The sequence below is a fragment of the Notolepis coatsorum genome (assembly GCF_963971535.1).
Source record: "Notolepis coatsorum genome assembly, chromosome: 1".
In the NCBI taxonomy this organism is placed as follows: domain Eukaryota; kingdom Metazoa; phylum Chordata; class Actinopteri; order Aulopiformes; family Paralepididae; genus Notolepis; species Notolepis coatsorum.
Window position 1 is genome coordinate 14,128,871 of NC_140165.1, and position 21,501 is coordinate 14,150,371.

Below are 21,501 nucleotides of genomic sequence, written 5' to 3' on the forward strand. Positions count from 1 at the left end.
CGCACACTGTATCACCCCGTCGATACACATCCGTAATCAGAAGAATCGACACTCGGGCACCCAAGTGGCGACCCATGTAAAGCGCTGCGTCGCAAAGCGGCTGACCCGGGTTCGATTCCCGGACCCGGCGTCCTTTGCCGAATGTCTTTCCCCCACTCTGTTTCCCGTTCTTCCTCTCTCTCTCCCTCTACCGGACTGCCCGGTAGAACAAACAAATAAAAAAAATCTACCAAAAATATATATATATATATATATATATATATATATATATATATATATATATATATATATATATATATAAAAAAAATAAGAATTAACACTCTATTTCAGTGGTTCTCAAACTACGGGTCGCGACCCAAATTGGGGTCACGGGTAGGTGACAATGGGGTCGCGCATTGGAAAGTAAAAAAAAATTATAATAAAATAAAAATAAATGTTTTTTAATTTTTTAATGTTCTGGCAACATATTTTGCCTAAATATGCCTTGTTTTATAAATGTGTATTGATAACATAGTGCTGTAATTAAATGTTCTAATAAATATGCATGATCAAGTTCAACAATGTGTGGTTTTATTTTGATATTCCTTAATTCCACGTTGAAATTACGCGATACATTTAAGTGTGGGGTCCCCAAAAAGAAATCCTAAAATTTAAATGGGGTTACGGTATGAAAAAGTTTGAGAACCCCTGCTCTATTTCATAAACATAAGACTCGTAAAATATGGAACAAATTGAAAGTCTTTGAAAGGTGAAGAAACTAAATTAATAATTCTATCTCTCTTGATGGTCCGTAGCCGAAGCCTGTCCTGTTATCTGTTCTGTTAGCTTGTAGCTAGCTCTGTCCTCGTGGTCACTCCTCCCCCACCCTCCAGCCTCAGAGGGGTGGAGGGATCTCTGCTGTCTCGCTGTGAAGACTTATCCTTTTTTTCTCTCTGCTGTCTTCACAGCTTCACTCCCGCGCTTCCCACCGGTCACGGTTACCCACCCGCCAGGCTCAAGACGCACACACACACCGCACTGGTGTGCCTTCATTTTTACAACGTAATATTAAATGTAGGGCTGTCAGTTTATTGCGTTAATTAGATTAATTAATTAATTACACAGCAAATTATCGCGTTATGAAAATGTACAGTACTTGAAATTTTTTTTAAAGTCAATAATTATTATTTTTTATTATTATTTAACTTTTTTTTTATCTGGGCGGCCAAGTAGTGCAGTGGGCAAGGCGCTCGCCACTAACGCAGGAGATGCTGGGTTCGAGCCCAGCTCTCGGCGTTGCTACCAGCTTGGCTGGTCGTTCATACTAACACAATTGGCAGTGTTAGGGGTGGGAAAGCTGGTGGGTAGGGATTGGACGTTGTGGACAGCGACTCCTACAGGTCGGTTGGTGCGCCTGTACAGCAGAATCAGGAAGCAACGGGGGCAGCGTGAGCCTCCCACGCGTTACTCCTCGCCGCTGAGAGATTGCGCTGTACAGGTGAAAAGATGCGACAGCTGCCTCCTCGTGTACCGGAGGGGACACGTGATGCAAGGCTTGGTCCTCACTGCAGCCGACCAGTGGGAGGCATAGTCTGGCAACGTTCAAGACAGGGGAGGGGAGAATTGAAGGGAGAATTGGCTAGGCGAAATTGGGATGGGAGAAAAATAGAAAATAAGGAGAAAAAGTGGATACATTTTTTTTTTATCTCAGAACGTAGAATACACATTTACAGACTTTTTTGCATGTTCTTGGTATCTGATTCTAGGGACATCTATGGATCTCAGGGAATGTATTCCCAGTGTCAGAAATACTTTGTCTGTTACTAGGCTTGAGTAAATTGTAATGAACCAAATGAGAATATCAATAAAAAAAATAATTATCTTTGATTGTGAATAACACCATGCAAAAATTGACCAGACCTGACAAATCTAAGCAAATGAATAAAGGGAAGATGATTAAACAGAAGTTTTTGTAGATATTTGAAATATGATTATAGAATATCAGGCCTAAAATGGTTATGCGATTAAAATGCGATTAATTAGATTAATTCATTACAAATCCTGTAATTAATTAGATAAAAAAGAATTATCACCTGACAGCACTAATTAAATGACCTTCGGGGGTTGAACATTCCTCTGTCTCCCATGTTGTGCATTTGAGCCTACCTGTTACCGGTTCCTAACACGCAGCATATAAACAACAACAACAATCAGTTTAAAATGATAAAATCATTAAGCAAACATTTTCTTTGGGGGGGGGGGGGGGGCAATACTTTTATTCCACACCTTTCTAAAAGCTCTGTGGATGTATTTTTTTTTTATAATTCTTTTTAATGATTACTTAATTGATCTATAGCACCTTTAACTCCAAACTGACTGATTGATGGAAAAAGGGAGTGAGAAAAGACAGCCGTACCGCTACAAAGAGGCTGAGAACAAACAGAAGGAGGAGGTGCAGTATTAGGAGGAGTGGACGATGATGAGCACACCTACATCACTCCCATCTCCAGGCGAAAGATCAGCACGTAGTTCACCCCCAGGTTGATGACATTGGCTACTGCTGCCGTGTACATCTGAGGAAGGATGATCCCCTGGAAGAGGGACACAAACCATTCGGAGGAGGTAACAACATTTAGTTAACAACATTTAGTTAGAGCGGCCGGGTAGCGCAGCGGACTAAGCGTCTGTCTACCACCACAGAGCCAGTGGGATCGAATCCGGCTGTGGTACCTCCGGCTTGGCCGACCGTCCATACTAACACAATTGGCAGAGTCAGCGGGAGGGAAGCCGGCGAGGGTGGGTCCTGGTCGTTGTAAAACAGCGACTCCTACAGTTCGGTCGGGGAGCCTGCACAGCAAGGGAAGGATCTAGGAGAGGTAGTGTGACCTTCCACACGTTACACTCTCCCAGTGAGAGTCCGCGCTGCCAGGTGAAAAGAAGTGGTGGGCTGGGTACACATGTGTCGGAGGAAGCATGTGATAGTCTACGCCCTCCCAGACCGACGGTAGGGGGTAGAGTGCGCAACGACCAGGAGGGGGATTGTTTAGTTAACAACATTTAGTTAAATGAATAGTTCAACTACAATTCTGCAGTAGGTGGGTCGTAGTTTTAAGGCAACGTGCCAACATTATGAGAAATGCGCTTTCCATCTTCTCCAAAGTCGGACAAGAAGATAGATACCAGTTTCCTCTCTGTGCGTCCAGTAGAAAGCTATCCTGCTGCAAGCTAGCCTAGCACAAATGAATGGAAGCGGATACGGATCAGCTAGCCTCGCTCAAAACTCTGGGAGAGATACGCTACGCTAGTTGATCCATATCTGCTTCCATTAATTTGTGCTAGGCTAGCTTGCAGCCGGATAGCTTTCTACTTAACTGTTATTTTAGTTAACTCAAATGTTTTTTCATGCCTAGATTTCGTTTTTTATTTAGTTTTAGTTAACTATAATAACCTTGGTTCCAACCCTTGAAACGAACGTGATAAATGAACAATATATAAAGTTAATATTTGCTTTTAAATATGGTAACTTCAGTCGTATATGTACCATCAGCTCATGACATACAGTATACAACCATCTCCACCACATTATCGTTTGTTTGTCAGCTTGTTATAACATTAGCTTAGCATTGTACATGTCCAGTTAGCCAAGATGGCTGACGCTCCAGGTCATCCTACAGAGAGGCCCAGCCTTCACCACCAGGCTCCAGGTCATCACACAGAGTGGCCCAGCCTTCGCCACCAGGCTCCAGGTCATCACACAGAGAGGCCCAGCCTTCGCCACCAGGCTCCAGGTCATCACACAGAGAGGCTCAGCCTTCGCCACCAGGCTCCAGGTCATCACACAGAGAGGCCCAGCCTTCGCCACCAGGCTCCAGTTCATCACACAGAGGCCCAGCCTTCGCCACCAGGCTCCAGTTCATCACACATAGAGGCCCAGCCTTCGCCACCAGGCTCCAGTTCATCACACAGAGTGGCCCAGCCTTCGCCACCAGGCTCCAGGTCATCCTACAGAGAGGCCCAGCCTTCGCCACCAGGCTCCAGTTCATCACACATAGAGGCCCAGCCTTCGCCACCAGGCTCCAGGTCATCCAGAGTGGCCCAGCTGTCATCACCAACCTCCTGAGCGGTCCAGCCTGCCTTCTGCTCATCCTCCAGAGGGGTGAGACCCGTCAGCTCTGCTCCCGGGGGGCGAGGATCCACGTGAGGTCCTCAGCCTCTTTCCTCAGTCCCAGCTCCTGCACACCATGGACCGTCCCTTCCCTATTCCCTTGCTCCAGGAGCCCCCTCTTCACTGACTCCACCGCCTCATGTCTTTTTGGGATGTCAGGTAGGGCTGAGCCCAAACGTTCAAACCTTTGTTTGTTACGTGGGCATTCGAATTCTTTATTTTTATTTTTTTTTGGCATTCAAATTCTAAATCAACATTAAAAAAAAAAATTTAATAAAAATAAATATATATATATATTTTTTTTTATTAATTCTGTTTAAACCAATGGATTTTTTCTTCACAGTTGCCAGATAAAGATTAGGCTACACTAATATTATAGTATTAAAAGAAACTGATGAGTTATATTCATTAAAGAAAGTTGATTTAATTGAATTAGTTGGGCTGGGGCTTCTCCCTGGGCTGGGTCTGGGGCTGGAAAGTTGATTTAATAAAAGAAAAAAGACTCATTTAATCAGATTAATCACTTTATTCAAATTGAGGATTTAGTTTGATATAAAAAAAAGAAAAAAGAAATTATCTTTTTTGAATTAAATTTTTTTAAATTAAAAACGAAGGTTCGAACATCCGTTCGAAGAACCCTGACGAAGTTTGAATCCCAAAAACAGGCTTCGGGGACAGCCTTAATGTCAGGAGCCGTCGCTAGAGAGAGAGAGAGAGGGGGGGGGGGGTCCTGTCACGATTCTGCCCCTCCTGTCCACTTTTCCCTGGCCATGAACTTTCCTCCTGCTCCCTTATTAAGTGTTCCCTTTCCTCCCAGGCCCTGGACCTTCCCTCGATCTCTCGTGTCTCTCCCTCTTATGTTTCTACCAGCGGCCCCTCGTTTGTAATCTGCCGAGGTGTTTCTTTTTAGTTTATTTATCCACAGTTTTTTACCTTGTATTGTATAGTTTGTATAGATCGTTGTATATATATTTGTCGTCTACAAATCTAATACGGTTGAGGAGTCCGGGAAAAACAAGCATCTCACAATTTTCTGAATGTATGTACATTTAAAAAAGCTGTGACAAGCGGCCGGGTAGCACAGCGGACTAAGAGTCTGCCTACCACCGCAGAGACACTGGTATCGAATCCAGCGGTCAGTGGTGCCTCCGGCTTGGCCGGCTGTCATACTGACATAATTGGCGGTGTCAGCGGGAGGGAAGCCGGTGGGTGGTATCCTGGTCGTTGTAAACAGCGACTCCTACAGGTCGGTCAGGGCACCTGCACAGCAAGGGAAGGAACTGGTGAGGGTAGTGTGATCCTCCCACGCATTACACTTCACCAATGAGAGTCCGTGCTGTCAGGTGAAAAGAGGCTGCTGGCTGTATCGGAGGAAGCATGTGATAGACTTCAGGGCTCGCTAGACCGACCAGTAGGGGGCACATGCGCACAACAACCAGGAAGGGGAGGGGGGGAATTGGCATAACAACTAAATTGGGATGGGAGGAAAAATACAGAAAAACAGGAGGAGAAAAAGTTTAAAAAAAAAATTCAAAAAAGCTGTGACAATAAAATAACCTGAATCTGAATAATCTGAATAATCTGAATCTGAACTCCGGAAGGAACAGATTTAGACGGAACGGGATTGGTACGACACAAGAAACGTACTTGATTCTGAAACTAGGACATACTTGGTTTTGAAGGTAGGTGACCTGTAGCTGGTGCAGGAACATCGCCTGTAGGAAGGACAGAGAAGGGGAATGGTCACCAGGAAGAGGTATAACAGACACGACACACGCAGACAGAACATTCTGACAGAACATTCTGACCACGACACACGCCCTGATTCGAATATTTTCTCTTTTTTTTTATCTATATATTTTTATGGGATTTTCACATTTAAATCGCATCCAGAAAAACGACAAAACAAAACGAGTACAACGGTAACAACACATGAAATAAATGCATCATGGCGGTGCACCGGCAACTTCAGTTCCACCAGCGGCACCAGCCACGGTACAAATGGTTGACCATAACCATAGACCAAGCCCAGAGAGTGTTAGTGTGTGTGTTACTGTGCATGAAGGTTTGAAGCTGGATTAGGGCTGGGCGATGAAACGATAACGATAATGATTGCGATATATTTTAATAATCGATATCGATTGATAATAAAAAAAAATATCAATAAAAAGTTTTTTTTTTTCTTTTTTTTTTTTGACCTGCAACAGGGCAGTTTTAAAACCAGAGACAGTGGACAGACTTGTCTTTCTTGCCTGCAACTTAAAGTAATGGCTTTGCTTGTCCAAATGACAATACTGACCAAATTGAGATTTATTTTTCTCTTGTCCATTTATTTAGTTTGCTTTCTCATTTAAAATACAGTTTGAAACCGTCTGTACACAGTAGGCTATGGGTGCTAGCAGAGCTAGTCTCCAGTCACGAGTCACGGTGCACATGTGCGTGGTTTGTCCACCAAAAAAGCGCCAAAAGATAGAAAAGAAACTAGCAGAGCCAGAACTATTCAACTGCCCTGGAGCCACAGCCAGCAGAGAAGCCGGTTTACTTTCACTTTCAAACCAACTGCAGCCTAAGAACTGGAGTGTGAGGGGCTGTAACACTAAAGATGGCGGCAACGACAAAGAATTGCTGCAAAATAAACATACATCTGTTGTTAAAAAGGTGGCGTAGCGGAGATTGTGCTCGTCACCAATGCAAGAGGCTGCGGTCTCGACTCCCGGAGAGTCAGCATTGCCTTGGCTCGGGCTGATCGCTATACTAACTCGTTTGGCTGAGTTAGGGGGAGGGGAGCCGTGGGTGGGTCCTGGGCGTTGTGGACAGCGACCCCTACAGTTCGGTCGGGGCGCCTGCTCAGCAAGGGTAGGATCTGGAGAGAGGTAGTGTGACCTTCCACACGTTACACTCTCCCGGTGAGAATCTGCACGGCCAGGCTGGCTGCCGGCTGGCTGCACATGCGTCGGAGGAAAGCATGTGACAGTCTCCGGCCTCTCGGACCAACAGTAGGGGAAAGTGCGCAACAACCAGGAAGGGGGTTGGGAATTGGCATAACGACTAACAGTGGGATGGGAAAAAAATCGGAAAAAAGAAGGAGGGGGAAAAAAGATAATAAAAAAAGAGAAAAAAAATAGATTATAATCATTTTAATACTTATAACAATATCGATAATTCTAGTTATCGAGTGATATGATATCGTTATCGATATTGATATCGTGATATAATTTTTGGCCATATCGCCCAGCCCTAAGCTGGATAAGATAAACTGGACAAGCCAACCAGGACCAGTGGGGCAGAGAGGGCAGATGACCACTGAGTGGGTATTTTAGTCACCTAACACCACTGAGGTCAAACGCTCTGCTGTAATGTAATCACAACGGGAGGCTCCGCTCAGTGCTTCAAAGCGAAAATGACTTCTGGTTCTGGGTGCTTTTTAACTCACCATTTAACTGTGAAATGTATGATAAAAGCGAATATAAAGATATTGAATCATTATACAACTACCTTAGGAGCTCAACAGAGCAATTGTTTACATTATAATAATAATAATAATAATAATAATAATAATAATAATAATAATAATAATAATAATAATAATAATAATAATAATAATAATAATAATAATAATAATAATAATAATAATAATAATAATAATAATAATAATAATAATAATAATAATAATAATAATAATAATAATAATAGATTGAATTTGTAATGCACTTTTTGTTCGCTGGGATCCCAAAGTGATACACTACAGGGTTAAAACAGTTAAAAAAATAAAATAGTTATTAGTAAAACAAATAAAATAAAATACAGAATAAAAATAAGATAAAAATAGAACATAGTTAACACTTTGAGCGCCACGCCGTGTTTTCCTTTTTACCCCCTTGAATGCCACGGTCCACTCCCAATGTTAACGTTAATATCGCCTAATCTATGTTTTAAATTATGGCTATGTGTCTCATCTGCCCGTCGCTTATCAAAGAATCATTTTCCAGTCAGTGTTGTCAAGGCAGATTGGTTTTTTATCGCTTCATTTCCGTTTGAGAGCATTTTGAAAAGCACCCGTTTTCAGGTGAAAAACAACCTATTCTATGATAATCGCCTTTTACTGGAATATTCCAGAACGTTGATATTTGCCTATTTATGAATCGTTTTCAAATAAACGCTAGATGATCAATAGTATACGTGCACGCATGCACGCTTGAGCTGCGCGCTGATAATAGCTGCTTTCATTTCCTCATGGATTTTACAGTGAAACAGCTAGAGCACATATCACAAAAAAGCTTATATCTCCTCGAAAACGAGTCTGATTATCCTAACACTGATACCATAGATTCCTTACCTGACATCAGATGGTATCCAAATGGTATATTCCAATTCCTGATCACCATTAGAAAAAATCGATAAGTATATTGATCCAACGTGTGTACAGTATAACCCATGCTCGCCGTGGCTCAGAGGATCCAGAATGAACTCTGGTAACTCCGGCTGCATCAGTGGACTGGAAAATGTGGACTGGAATTTTTTTTTTTTCCATCCATTTTCATTGAGTCCATTCCAAAAGGGTGATTTACCATCTGGGAGATGATAGAGGGCGCTTTTTTCACATCTGATCTCCGGCGGCCCCTGGGTAGGCTAGGGTAGGCTCGCGTGATGCAATATGATTTCAGATCGAAAAAAAAAAAAAAGGCTGTGACGTGGCTTTCAACATCACTATCGTAAACCCGAGATTAGCCGTGAGTGGCGCTCAAAGTGTTAATTAAAAACATAGTATAAACAGAAAATTTAAAAACAGCACAAGAAAATTTAAATAAAAAGCTAACAGTCAAAGGCCTTTTTGAACAGGTAGGTTTTCAGGCCTGCTTTAAAAGAGTCCAGGCTCTGTGGTGCCCTCAGCTGGATGGGGAGGCTGTTCCACAGGCGTGGTGCAGCCGTGCAGAAGGCTCGGTCACCCATGGTGCAGAGCCGGGTATTGGGGACCTGAAGGAGCAGGCTACCTGCGGATCTGAGGGTGCGGGTGGAGGATTGTGGAGTGATGAGTTCCTGAAGGTAGAGGGGTGCGTGTCCGTTTATGCAGTTATGGGTGAGCATCAGGATTTTGTAATTGATCCGGGATGAGACAGGGAGCCAGTGTAGTGAGTGGAAGATGGGGGTTATATGATCGTGTTTACGGACTCTCATCAGGATCCTGGCAGCGCTGTTCTGGATGTATTGCAGCTTTTGGATGCTCTTGCCAGGAATCCCGATGAAGAGTCCGTTACAGTAGTCCAGTCTTGAGGAGATAAAGGCATGGACAAGCTTCTCTGCATCTGACAGGGTTAGAGTGGGACAGAGTTTTGATATATTTTTTAGGTGATAGAATGAGGTCTTGCAGAGGTGTTTTATGTGGATGTTGAAGGTCAGGTGGGGGTCAAATCGAACCCCCAGATTTGTGACTGAGGGGGAGAGGAGGATTACCTTCAAAGGTGAGATGTTGACAGTATAACCGTGGAATTATTATGCTAATTTGACCCGTGTTGATGGGGGTTTTGTATACAGTTAGCGGCCATAGAAAACGTGTTGGGATCAATATAAAATATCTAATGGCACTAAGTCATTGGCATACATTTTACCATCATTTTTTTTATTATGAAACATTTTAGTGGTCAACCGTTGGTTATAGCGGTATTTCCTTCTAGTAACGCTATGTTTTGGGCTAGGGTGGTGAAGCTTCGCGCACAACGCGCCCATGCAGGCACTGGTGACATGGCTCTAGATTAATAAGGATTAGAACTCTTAGATTTCAATACAGCATGCACTGAGGAATTCATTGCTTCAATGGACTACATCTACCATAAACACTGATTGGACATCCAGATAGAAAGTGGCAAAATCGCCCTTTATAAAATGCAAGGAACAATAAATACACAGCTTTACACAGCTGACCTGTCTAAAGGGGATCTGAGACCAGGTCCCACTCGACCTTGTCCCATACTTGCTCTGTGTAAAGACACCGTGAGACAGACTCCAGGCCAGCACTCAGACTACATTTAGCCACTCACTGGAACAGCCGGTAGAAAAGCCATCACATACAGCTGGGCAATTCTAGAACAGAGGAAAGCACAGGTCATTTGTGTGCGTGTGCGTGTGTGTGTGTGTGTGTGTGTGTGTGTGTGTGTGTGTGTGTGTGTGTGTGTGTGTGTGTGTGTGTGTGTGTGTGTGTGCGTGCGTGCGTGTACTGTACTGTATGAGGAGCAGGAGGTTGTGTGTGTCTTTACTTTGTCTCCTCCTCCTCTTGCTGAATGAGGAGCAGGAGGTTGTGTGTAGGGTTGGGTACCTTTTACATTTTAACCGGTACTTTAGTCTCTAAAAATGTAATCTACCTACCTCAGTTGTAAAAAAAGAAATCCAAACTTCACCGTTTTCGGCTTGCCATTGCCCCGAGTCGACTGCTTTGTTGTTGAATCAAGTCAAATCCTAGGTAAGCGTATATTGTGCGTGTGAATGTTGACGTGAGGCACACTTCATAGGTTTCGTTTAATGGTAAACGAAACATTGACGTTGTCAAAAAATTATTAAAAAAAAAAAAAATTACAGTACCAAAATGTGGCACCGACGGATCTCACGTGAATCGGTACTCGGTAGTACCGACGTGATTCGGTAGGTACCTTTAAAAGTGCCTAATTCGTACCCATCCCTAGTTGTGTGTGTCTTTACTTTGTCTCCTCCTCCTCTTGCTGCATGAGGAGGAGGTTGTGTGTGTCTTTACTTTGTCACCTCCTCCTCTCGCTGTATGAGGAGCAGGAGGTTGTGTGTGTCTTTACTTTGTCACCTCCTCCTCTCGCTGTATGAGGAGCAGGAGGTTGTGTGTGTCTTTACTTTGTCACCTCCTCCTCTCGCTGTATGAGGAGCAGGAGGTTGTGTGTGTCTTTACTTTGTCACCTCCTCCTCTCGCTGTATGAGGAGCAGGAGGTTGTGTGTGTCTTTACTTTGTCACCTCCTCCTCTCGCTGCATGAGGAGCAGGAGGTTGTGTGTGTCTTTACTTTGTCTCCTCCTCCTCTTGCTGCATGAGGAGGAGGTTGTGTGTGTCTTTACTTTGTCTCCTCCTCCTCTCGCTGTATGAGGAGCAGGAGGTTGTGTGTGTCTTTACTTTGTCACCTCCTCCTCTCGCTGTATGAGGAGCAGGAGGTTGTGTGTGTCTTTACTTTGTCACCTCCTCCTCTTGCTGCATGAGGAGCAGGAGGTTCTGGGAGTTCATGAGGAGAGCCCAGCAGGGCAGGCAGAAGATCAGCAGGATCAGCATGGTCCTCTGGAGGATCACCCCGACACGCTGCAGATTATTACCGCCGAAGGTCTGGTGAGATATAAGAAGAATCACTCTTATTAAAGACACACAACAAGAGCCAAGCATGGAAAGATAAGTTCAGTTCAGTTCAGTTCAGTTCAGTTCAGTTCAGTTCAGTTCAGTTCAGTTCAGTTCAGTTCAGTTCAAGGTAGAGTAGAGCAGGGGTTCCCAACGTTTTCAGGCCGCGACCCCCTGTAATAACGGTGTCAGAGAGCCGCGACCCCCACTATTATAGGAGGTAAAAAAAATATTAAAATAAGATAAATAAATAATAAAAATGTTACATTTTCTTTTTTACTTTTTTTTTTTTTATAAATGGAAATGTATGGTTGAAACATGCAAACGTTCAAACGCACACACACTAATAAGCATTGGAGGCTTTTAACCAGGGCCGGACTGGGGAAATCATTCAGGCCAGGAAATATAGTGCGAAATATAGCCCCAGTCAGGCCACTTTTTAAGCAGGGGGTCTGGGGGTCCCCCACCAGGACATTCTTTGTTACAAAGACTTAATTTCCTGCATTCTGGTGCAGGAATTTTTTTATTTGTACCCTTTAAATGCCAGTGTTTGTGATGGCATCACAAATTATTGTTAAAAAACAGGCTAGCATATGTATGATTAGCAATAGCAACAACACTGATTTTGATGGATTTTCAGTTTTTTTGTAATGTCAGATTGAAGAAAATACTCACTCTTACCATAAGGGACTAAATTGTCCTCTTCAAAAACGCCATACAAATATTACTATATGTTGAAATACCACTTTTTCTTTCATACATCTTTTATTCAACTTCAGCCCTGATCATAACATCACATATTAATTTTATAATTCTAACCCTTTAAATGCCAGTGTGTGTGATGGCATATATTTGCAATATATCAAATGCAAAGTAGATTTTTTTCTGGGGGGGATTATTATAGGCTAGCATGGATTTTTAGTTTTTTGTAAGGGTCCCGCCTCCACCAATCACATGCGGCTCCCTTTGTGTGTGTGTGTGAGAGCAAGAGAGAGAGAGAGAGAGATAGTTCTCCAACTTGTGTGAGTTGCAGTGATCTCCTGGTTGTTCCCCACCTAGGTTATCTAACTATTGTGCCGCTGCAACTAGAAACACTGGCCTGGCCTGCTTCTAAGTTCAGTGGCCTGACTGCATTCAAAAAAATATATATGTGAAAATGTTTTTTTTTCATCATCTGGCGACCCCCCCACGGCGGCTCGCGACCCCCACTTTGGGAACCACTGGAGTAGAGTAGAGTAGAGTAGAGTAGCATAGGGTAGAGAGTAGAGTAGAGTATTAGGCATTATCTCACCTGAGAGATGAGTGTATCACAGGCCAGGCCGAGGCCATAGCCTGTGCAAGTAGTGGTCACAGTGATGGTCTGGGGGGGGGGGATGCCACAAGAAGTGAAAAATACAAGTTAAACAATAGATGGAGATGGTATGGCTGACTGGCTGTCAGCAGCAGCAGCAGCATTAGTAGTTGTAATAGTAGTAGTAGTAGTAGTAGTAGTAGTAGTAGTAGTAGTAGTAGTAGTAGTAGTAGTAGTAGTAGTAGTAGTAGTAATAGTAGTAGTAGTAGTAGTAGTAGTAGCAGCAGCAACAGTAGTAGTGGTAATAGTAGTAGTAGTAGCAGCAACAACAACAACAACAACAACAACAGTAGTAGTAGTAGTAGTAGTAGTAGTAGTAGTAGTAGTAGTAGTAGTAGTAGTAGTAGTAGTAGTAGTAATAGTAGTAATAGTAGTAGTAGTAGTAGTAGTAGTAGTAGTAGTAGTAGTAGTAGTAGTAGTAGTAGTAGTAGTAGTAGTAGCAGCAGCAACAGTAGTAGCAGTAGTAGTAGTAGCAGCAGCAACAGTAGTAGCAGTAGTAGTAGTCAGGCACGTGCACACATAGAGGCCAAGGGGTGCTTGAGCACCTGCCTTTTTGAGCCTCATCAAAAAAGTGCCCTTTTTGAAAAAAGAATTTAATAAAAATACGTTTTTTTTTTGTTTTTTTTTGTTACGCATATAGACTGCCCTTCCAACTGAAAAATGTCAGGATAGAATCAAAATATTAGGTAAAGAGAGAGAGATGCCCTATATTCACATTGCAGTTTGCACGGCCTCCTCAGCGTGCCTCTCCGCGGACCTATATATTTTATGCATAGCGTGGGTGGTGATGATGATGATGATAGAAACCGCTGCGGCGCATACAATTGAATGCTGGTATTACACTCATTGAGGGACACGAAGAAGTCAAATCCCATGGGATTTGGGAATCTCAAATACAATACATCGGGATTGGAATTAAAAAATGCATTTATATTAAACAATACAGAATATACAGCACTTCTTGGGGTCTGTAGGGTAAGCACTTATTCCCTCCCCCCTGACCATTTATGGAGATGTATGGGCCTTTTAAGTCAGTGATAAAAGTGTCTTTCAAGGATAAGTGAGCTCCTGCACTGATTATTATAGTTCAATATTCAATATTTGATTACCAAAACCCCCCAAAAAGCATAAAAAGGGGGCCCCGCCCGAAAAGGGCCCTTAAAAATGTTTATTTTTCCCCTTCTCCTTTAATGTCTGCGTAAGCAGTTTAGTGGTTATTCATAAACGGATAACTTAGAGAGTCCCTATTATCTGCTCTTATTACATGGCGTTTTCACATTCGCCGAAATGCTTGATTGTGATTGGTCAATAGCGCTCAGCAGCGGTCCGTTATTACTGACACACACTGCATCAGTGTAACAGAGCAATAATGACCGCTGTTTGCAGCTGGAGCAATCAAGCCCACTGACACACACTGCATCAGTGCAATCAGACACACCTGCCGGCTGCCGGCGATAATAATAACTTTATTTGAGCTGACAGAGCCACAGAAAAACTGCGTCTGCATTTGATCTCATCTTGTCGATGGTGTAAAATGAATTAGGTATATTGTTAGTAAGTTAGCCATGTAATAAGCGGGATAATGTATAGCCTCGGCGAGGCGCCTCGGTATTCTAAACTCCGTGTCGGTCAATTATTTTGCGACAATGACCTCGTAGCTATACATTATCCCTTACGTAACACACACACGCAGCCCTTACAAGGACAGAGCACCAGGGGTGGAGCTAGGGGGTGGCTACCTGGGCTCAAGCCCCGGATGTATTCTGAAAAGCCCCGAATCTATTTAAAAAAAAAAAAAAAAAATTATTTTTTTTACAATTAATCATTGTTACATGAAAATATGTTTGCACCAGATTTAGCAGAAGCTAATTTCCATCTGTGGTCTATCCAGCTGCTAACTGTATTTGAGTGAGTTAAGTCTTGGTGTTATGGTAGACTCAGACCTAAGCTTTAAATCACAATCAACAAGTTGACAAAAACTTAATTCTTCCACCTTAGAAACATAGCTAAAGTACGGCCATTTATAAATCAAAAGGACGCTGAAAACCAGATCCATGCCTTTATCTCAAGCCAACTCGACTACTGTAATGCACTCCTTACCGGCCTCCTGAAAAAATACGATGATAACTGTAACTGAGGGGTACAATTCCCTGACTGTATTGTTAGATATGATACTTACTACCACTACCTCTTGTACTTTAGACTCTGGCCACCCAGTACTAGGCATAAATAATTATGGTAAACACTCCCACGTAGATGAAACGATCCAACACAAATGTACCAAGTCGAAAGTCTGCGTTTAATAATAATTAATACATAGCAAAAGGTATGTAGAGCAATCACTTAATTACATTTATGATTTGAAATAGGATGCACTTTTATGGCAAATGAGTATTCGTTGGTATATCAATAGAGAACGTCCAATCTCTGGTGGCGCAGGCGGTAAATATACAACCTGGAATATTTAAGGAATAATAGCAATGATACTTTAATGATTATAGAACTGGATACACTAGGGGGGAATTCCGGTCGCTTGTAAGACAACTGGAGAAGGGGGGGGGGGGGGTAGAGTCTGGCTGTATCCGTCTGGCCGAGGGTATCCTGGGAGAACCCACGGTTGTGCGGCTCGGTGCCTCAGCGATCCTCGATCCACAGATGAAAGCAGTTGGACTCTCTGTGGGCCGGCTTGAAGCGACCTCGTCGTGTAGAGCGTCTCCTCACCTGTCGTCCTCTCCGGGGGGGGGGGTTTCCAACACACAGCAGTGTTGGTCTTTATCCATAGAATAATCACTGTATACAAAGCATAATCCGTGCCTGGGAAGGCGGGCTGTCGTCGGTAGAATAATCCGGTATGCAGGTCCACTCGCTCGTCGGCTCTGGGGCTCCTCGGGTGCAGCCTCACATGGGGTCGGCCACCCTGGATAAGCAGCCAGTTTTACCCGAAACGATGGGGGTACTGACTACGATAGTATTCTCACCGCACGAAGCACTACATATGAATAGACTATTATTAGCTTAATAGACTACGTCCAACTCGACGATATAGTGCCAAATATGACTATTCAAATATTAATATACACGCTGTCTCAATACCGATGGTAGGCCGAACTTGGCCTTACTCCCACACGTGGCGTCGCGGGGAGGCTTTACGTCTGTCACTCTATTGGAGGGTAAGAAACTGGACTAAAAAGGAAGTCCTACTTTAGTAGCGCAGTATATATACGCACTATGAACAAATAGTACCATTAGTGGTGCGGTAGCCAGATTCCTACGCGGAACTAGGACTTGTTCGTACATGTTGAGCGGTACGTTTGAACTGGGTCTGGGGGGTATGGCAGCCTGGCACCAAGGTCTCGACCAATAGTAGAATGGAGACTATTATGGGATGTTCAGTAGGCTAGAATGGATATTCAATGCATATTGTACAAGGAATATACAAGGGATATCAGGGAATATTAGAGAATATACAAATACAATTAAATATATATATATAAATAAATATATATATTCGGTTTAATCTGGCCCTTCACAACAATAACTATTTTATTGCAATGCACTATTTTATTCTATTTTACTAACTATTTTATTGCACTGCACTATTTTACTTTGTATCAGTGAATCATAGACGCCTGGCCATAAGAGCATTCGGAGCATCTCTGCTCTCCCACTATTGAACTTGGGGGAGCAAAGGTATGATCTTGCTCCACCACTTTTTGATTATATGAAAAATATGATATATCCCCCCCCAATATATAAATCTAACCATAACTACGTTATGGTTAACTGAGTTTTATAGTGAAAAGAGCAGCTTTATTGGTCAAGATTGAAGGCTCTATATTGCAGGAAATTGCACGTACAGGTTCATTAAATTCAAAAAAATCCAAATCCAATCCAAAATCAAAAAAAAAAAAAAATAACAAAAAAAAGTTAAAAAAAAAAAAAAAAAAAAAGGGGGGCCCATCTGGGCTAAGCCCCGGATCTCCTACAATCCTAAATCCGCCCCTGCAGAGCACATCATGACATATAGTCTTAGTAGTAGTAGCAGCAGCAACAGTAGTAGTAGTAGTCGCAGCAGCACTAGTAGTACTGTAGTAGTAGTAGTAGTAGTAGTAGTAGTAGTAGTAGTAGTAGTATTAGAAATTGTCGTTGTATTAGTATTTTCGACCAATTCCATCAATCAAACACTAACATGTGAGTACACACGGCCTCTCTAAGCAGTGTGTGTATTACCGCTGACGCAAGTGCGTATCCAGCCAGCTCTGCATTGCCGATGTGACCACAGAATATGGTGATGACGAAAGGAAGGAGGTAGTTGAGGATCCGAGACATCAGCTGTAGATGGACACACAAATATAAAGACATCAGCTGTAGACAGACACACAAATATAAAGACATCAGCTGTAGACAGACACACAAATATAAAGACATCAGCTGTAGACAGACACAAATATAAAGACATCAGCTGTAGACAGACACACAAATATAAAGACATCAGCTGTAGACAGACACACAAATATAAAGACATCAGCTGTAGACAGACACACAAATATAAAGACATCAGCTGTAGACAGTAGGGCTGACCCCTATTAGTCGAATAGTCGACTAATCGATCGAAAGGAGCCGTAGTCGACTGCCAACCTCTTAGTCGAATGCAAAAAAGAAAATAATAATTATAATATATATATTTTTTTGTATCATTCTTTCCAAAAGAAACAAGGCCTAGAAGCGTGGCTAACGCTAATGGCACGCATACCAGAGGCTAACTGCCTAATAAAACAGGCACAGAGGCACTGAAAGAGGATTTCACCCTAATGAACACACTATAATGTTAGACAAATATCAAGATGTATCCATCAGTGGACCAATTGCATGCTTTTGCAGAGGACAAGAAGCCTTCCGTCGACTCCTTCAGACATTAAGCACCCCCCACAGCCCAAATGGAATGATAAAAAAATATTAAAAAAAATGTAAATAAAAAATTTAAAAAATTTGAAAATAAAAAAAATTTCATAGTCGACTAATAGTCGACTATCGGCTTAATTTCGGCCAATCAAAGTCGACTATCCAAATCCTTAGTCGGGGACAGCCCTAGTAGACAGACACACAAATATAAAGACATCAGCTGCGGACACACAAATATAAAGACAGAAGAGTCTTGACTTTCACATCACCCTCCACCTCTGGAGTTATCGGTGCAGCATTAGAGAGGAGTGCTATCGGCCGTCTCAACTAAGTGATCAAGTCTATAATGAATCGTGCACTTCTGAAATCTGTGTTTGTCCCTTTGTACTGATGTAAAATTAGGGATTTTATATCTTGATTAGTTGATTGATTAGTTGATTGATTGACTGAGTTTACGTTTTATTTTCTATATATTTTCTTTTTACATATTGAGATACAAAGACAAAATAAAAACATGGATATGTACATGATATATGTATATAATGCAACCCCCCTCCCCCAACACACACAAACACACACACAGACACAAAGTACCACACTTTATAATTAAATTCCTTTAATTTGTAAGGTGCTTATTCTGTATTGTATTATTCCCTGCAGTGAGACCAAAGACAATTTCCCACTCTGGGTTGAAAGGGGGAGATAAATCTAAACGAAAAACAGTCATATCCAAAGTATTGGACAGAATTAGATCAAATGAATAGCGTTGTTATCACTGATATCACTGTTTATCTTAGGGCTGACCCCTATTAAGGCCCTCCCATAGTCGAGCAGACTGTACGCGGACTGGACTCAGCGGAGGTCCACTGGACTCTTTGAGCTTTCATAGTCGAGCGGACCTCCGCGGACCAATTTCCTACATGTCACGCGGCAGTTTACACAATTGTCCCCACGCTGTTCAACTTATGTCATGTTATCTCCGTTTCCAATATTTCGATAATAAAACGGGCAGTTTTACGCACTTGAATAACAGGTATATAGGCAGCGAGATGCAATGTACCGTATAGGCTTGAGGTGGACAGCGCATGGTGCTGAAATGAAACACGCATTGCATGAAATAAAAGCACCAATTTTATTTCAAAATATTGGAAACGGAGATAACATTCTATGTTATCTCCGTTTCCAATATTTCGAAATAAAACTGGCAATTTTACACACTTCATTTAGAAAAGCCATTCAAACATCTCTCTTGGCACGGAGCGAGTGGTCAGAGTAAAATGCAGATCGGCGTCACATTAAATGCAGTTCGATTTCAACCAAAACGCCGAGCAGCGTTTTGTGTGACACCAAGTCAGCGGCGCGGACGTCCGCGCGTCAGAAAATAGGAGCTTCGCACTTGGACTCTGCTGTGGGTCTGCTGTCCGCTAAGATCAAAGCTCAAAGAGTCCGCGCGGACCTCCGCGGAGTCTGCTCTGTGTACAGTCTGCTCGACTATGGGAGGGCCTTTAGTCGACTAATCGGTCGAAAGGAGCCGTAGTCGACTGCCAACCTCTTAGTCGAATACAAAAAGAAAATAATTTTATATATATATTATTATATACATCAGGGTCCCCCATTTTCAATTCATAATGTATTGTAAGTAAGGGTGCAACTTGCACCGTGCAATCCATTCTTTGTGGATCTAGCCCACAGTATTTCTGACACTGGGAATACATTCCCTGAGATTCATAGATGTCCCTAGAATCAGATACCAAGAACATGCAAATGAACCATATTAAAAAAAAAGTCTGTAAATGTGTATTATACATTCTTATGGAATGAATGAGATAAAAAAAAATAAAAGAAATTTAGTTAATTTTGTTAATTTTGAGTTAATTTTCATAACGCGATAATTTGCTGTGTAATTAATTAATCTAATTAACGCGATAAACTGACAGCCCTAATATATATATATATATATATATATATATATATATATATATATATATATATATATATATATATATTTTGCTAACTGCCTACGAAAACAGGCACAGAGGCACTGAAAGAGGATTTCACCCATCTAATGAACTAGAGACAAATATCAAGATGAGGACAAGAAGCCTTCAGTCGACTCCTTCAGACATTAAGCACCCCCACAGCCCAAATGAAATGATAAAAAAAAAATATATATATATATATATATATATATATATATATATATATATATATATATATATATATTATACTTTTTTATTCATTTTTTTTGTCTAACAATAGTCGACTAACGACAAATTTTGGCCAATCATAGTCGACTATCCAAATCCTTAGTCGGGGACAGCCCTAGTTTATAGGCAGCTTATCTGCAGCCACGCAGCTCATGCTGTGGAGATGAAACGGTTAATCAGTGGTACTGGGGTCAGGGGTCAGGGGTACTGGGGCCGCCACTCAAAAGAGGTTCAGCATCCTTTGTAAATGTGCTGATACAGCCTTTAGTGCATCAGCACAGTGTAATCAGCACAACAAGGCCGCTCCACGAGGTGGATAGAAGAAACTCAAAACCACCTGGAGAACAAAAGCCACAGTCAGGAGGTTTTTGGGGTGTTTCTACACATACGGTCACTTTTGACGTTCCCAAATGAAAGATAAATATCAACCTTGATTTTTTTTGTCAAGATGTGTAATAACTAGGGCTGTCAGTTTATCGCGTTAATTAGATTAATTAATTACACAGCAAATTATCGCGTTATGAAAATTAACTCAAAATGAATAAAAAAAAATTGTTTTTTATTTAATTTAATTTTTTTATCTCATTCATTCCATAAGGACGTAGAATACACATTTACAGACTATTTTTTAATATGGTCCATTTGCATGTTCTTGGTATCTGATTCTAGGGACATCTATGGATCTCAGGGAATGTATTCCCAGTGTCAGAAATACTGTGTCTGTTACTAGGCTTGAGTAAATTGTAATGAACCAAATGAGAATATCAATAAAAAATATATATATCTTTGACTGTGAATAACACCATGCTAAAATTGACCAGACCTAAAAAAGCTAAGCAAATTAATAAATGGAAGATGATTAAGGTTTTGTAGATGATACAGTACTGAATTCTGCCATCCGGACACATGCAATTTGAAATATGATTATAGAATATAGAATATCAGGCATAAAATGGTTATGTGATTAAAATGCGATTAATTAGATTAATTAATTACAAATCCTGTAATTAATTAGATTACATTTTGTTATCGCCTGACAGCACTAGTAATAACACCATGTATGTGTATATGTACGTGTATGTATGTACCAAGCATTATCTATGTACCAAGCATAATAAGACAGATTTTAACATAAATTCAAAATGTCACAGCTGGGACTTACTGCCCGTAGTTGAACACCCACATACTGTTACAGATATATTGAAATAGTTTGATCTCTAGATGGAAGAAAAGCTTTAACTTAATATAACGGAATATAGGTCTGTTTTACTTTAGTGTTGACAAACATTACCAGCATAAACACACCTTTCACAGCCGCAAAACACAGTAAAATACAAGTAGTATCTTGTGTTAACCATGTTATCTACTGCTAGTCCATGTATCAAGAGTTCAGTCGGTTTCGTTAGAGAACCAAAACCCGGTCTCCTTTTTGACTACACACGTGTTTTACATCTGGATCCCTGACTGGGCCTTTTAACGTTACATAAAACCAACTGACATTCATGCCGAATCCAGCTGACATTCATGCCGAGACACATCAGTATAGAAAAACAGGATTCT

At 41.7% G+C, this 21,501-nt stretch overlaps 1 protein-coding gene across 1 annotated transcript in view; it reads right to left on the reverse strand.

Moving 5' to 3' along the window:
• Nucleotides 1–21,501, reverse strand: part of LOC311233448 (multidrug and toxin extrusion protein 1-like) — a 65,768-nt gene that overhangs the window by 43,572 nt on the left and 695 nt on the right. Inside the window, exons 2-7 of the mRNA XM_084320415.1 lie at nt 17,063–17,164; nt 12,773–12,841; nt 11,324–11,472; nt 10,180–10,222; nt 5,815–5,859; nt 2,473–2,570 (exon numbers count right to left, since the gene is read on the reverse strand). Coding sequence (XP_084176541.1) covers nt 2,473–2,570; nt 5,815–5,859; nt 10,180–10,222; nt 11,324–11,472; nt 12,773–12,841; nt 17,063–17,164 — 506 coding nt within the window. The remainder of the gene's footprint in view (nt 1–2,472; nt 2,571–5,814; nt 5,860–10,179; nt 10,223–11,323; nt 11,473–12,772; nt 12,842–17,062; nt 17,165–21,501) is intronic.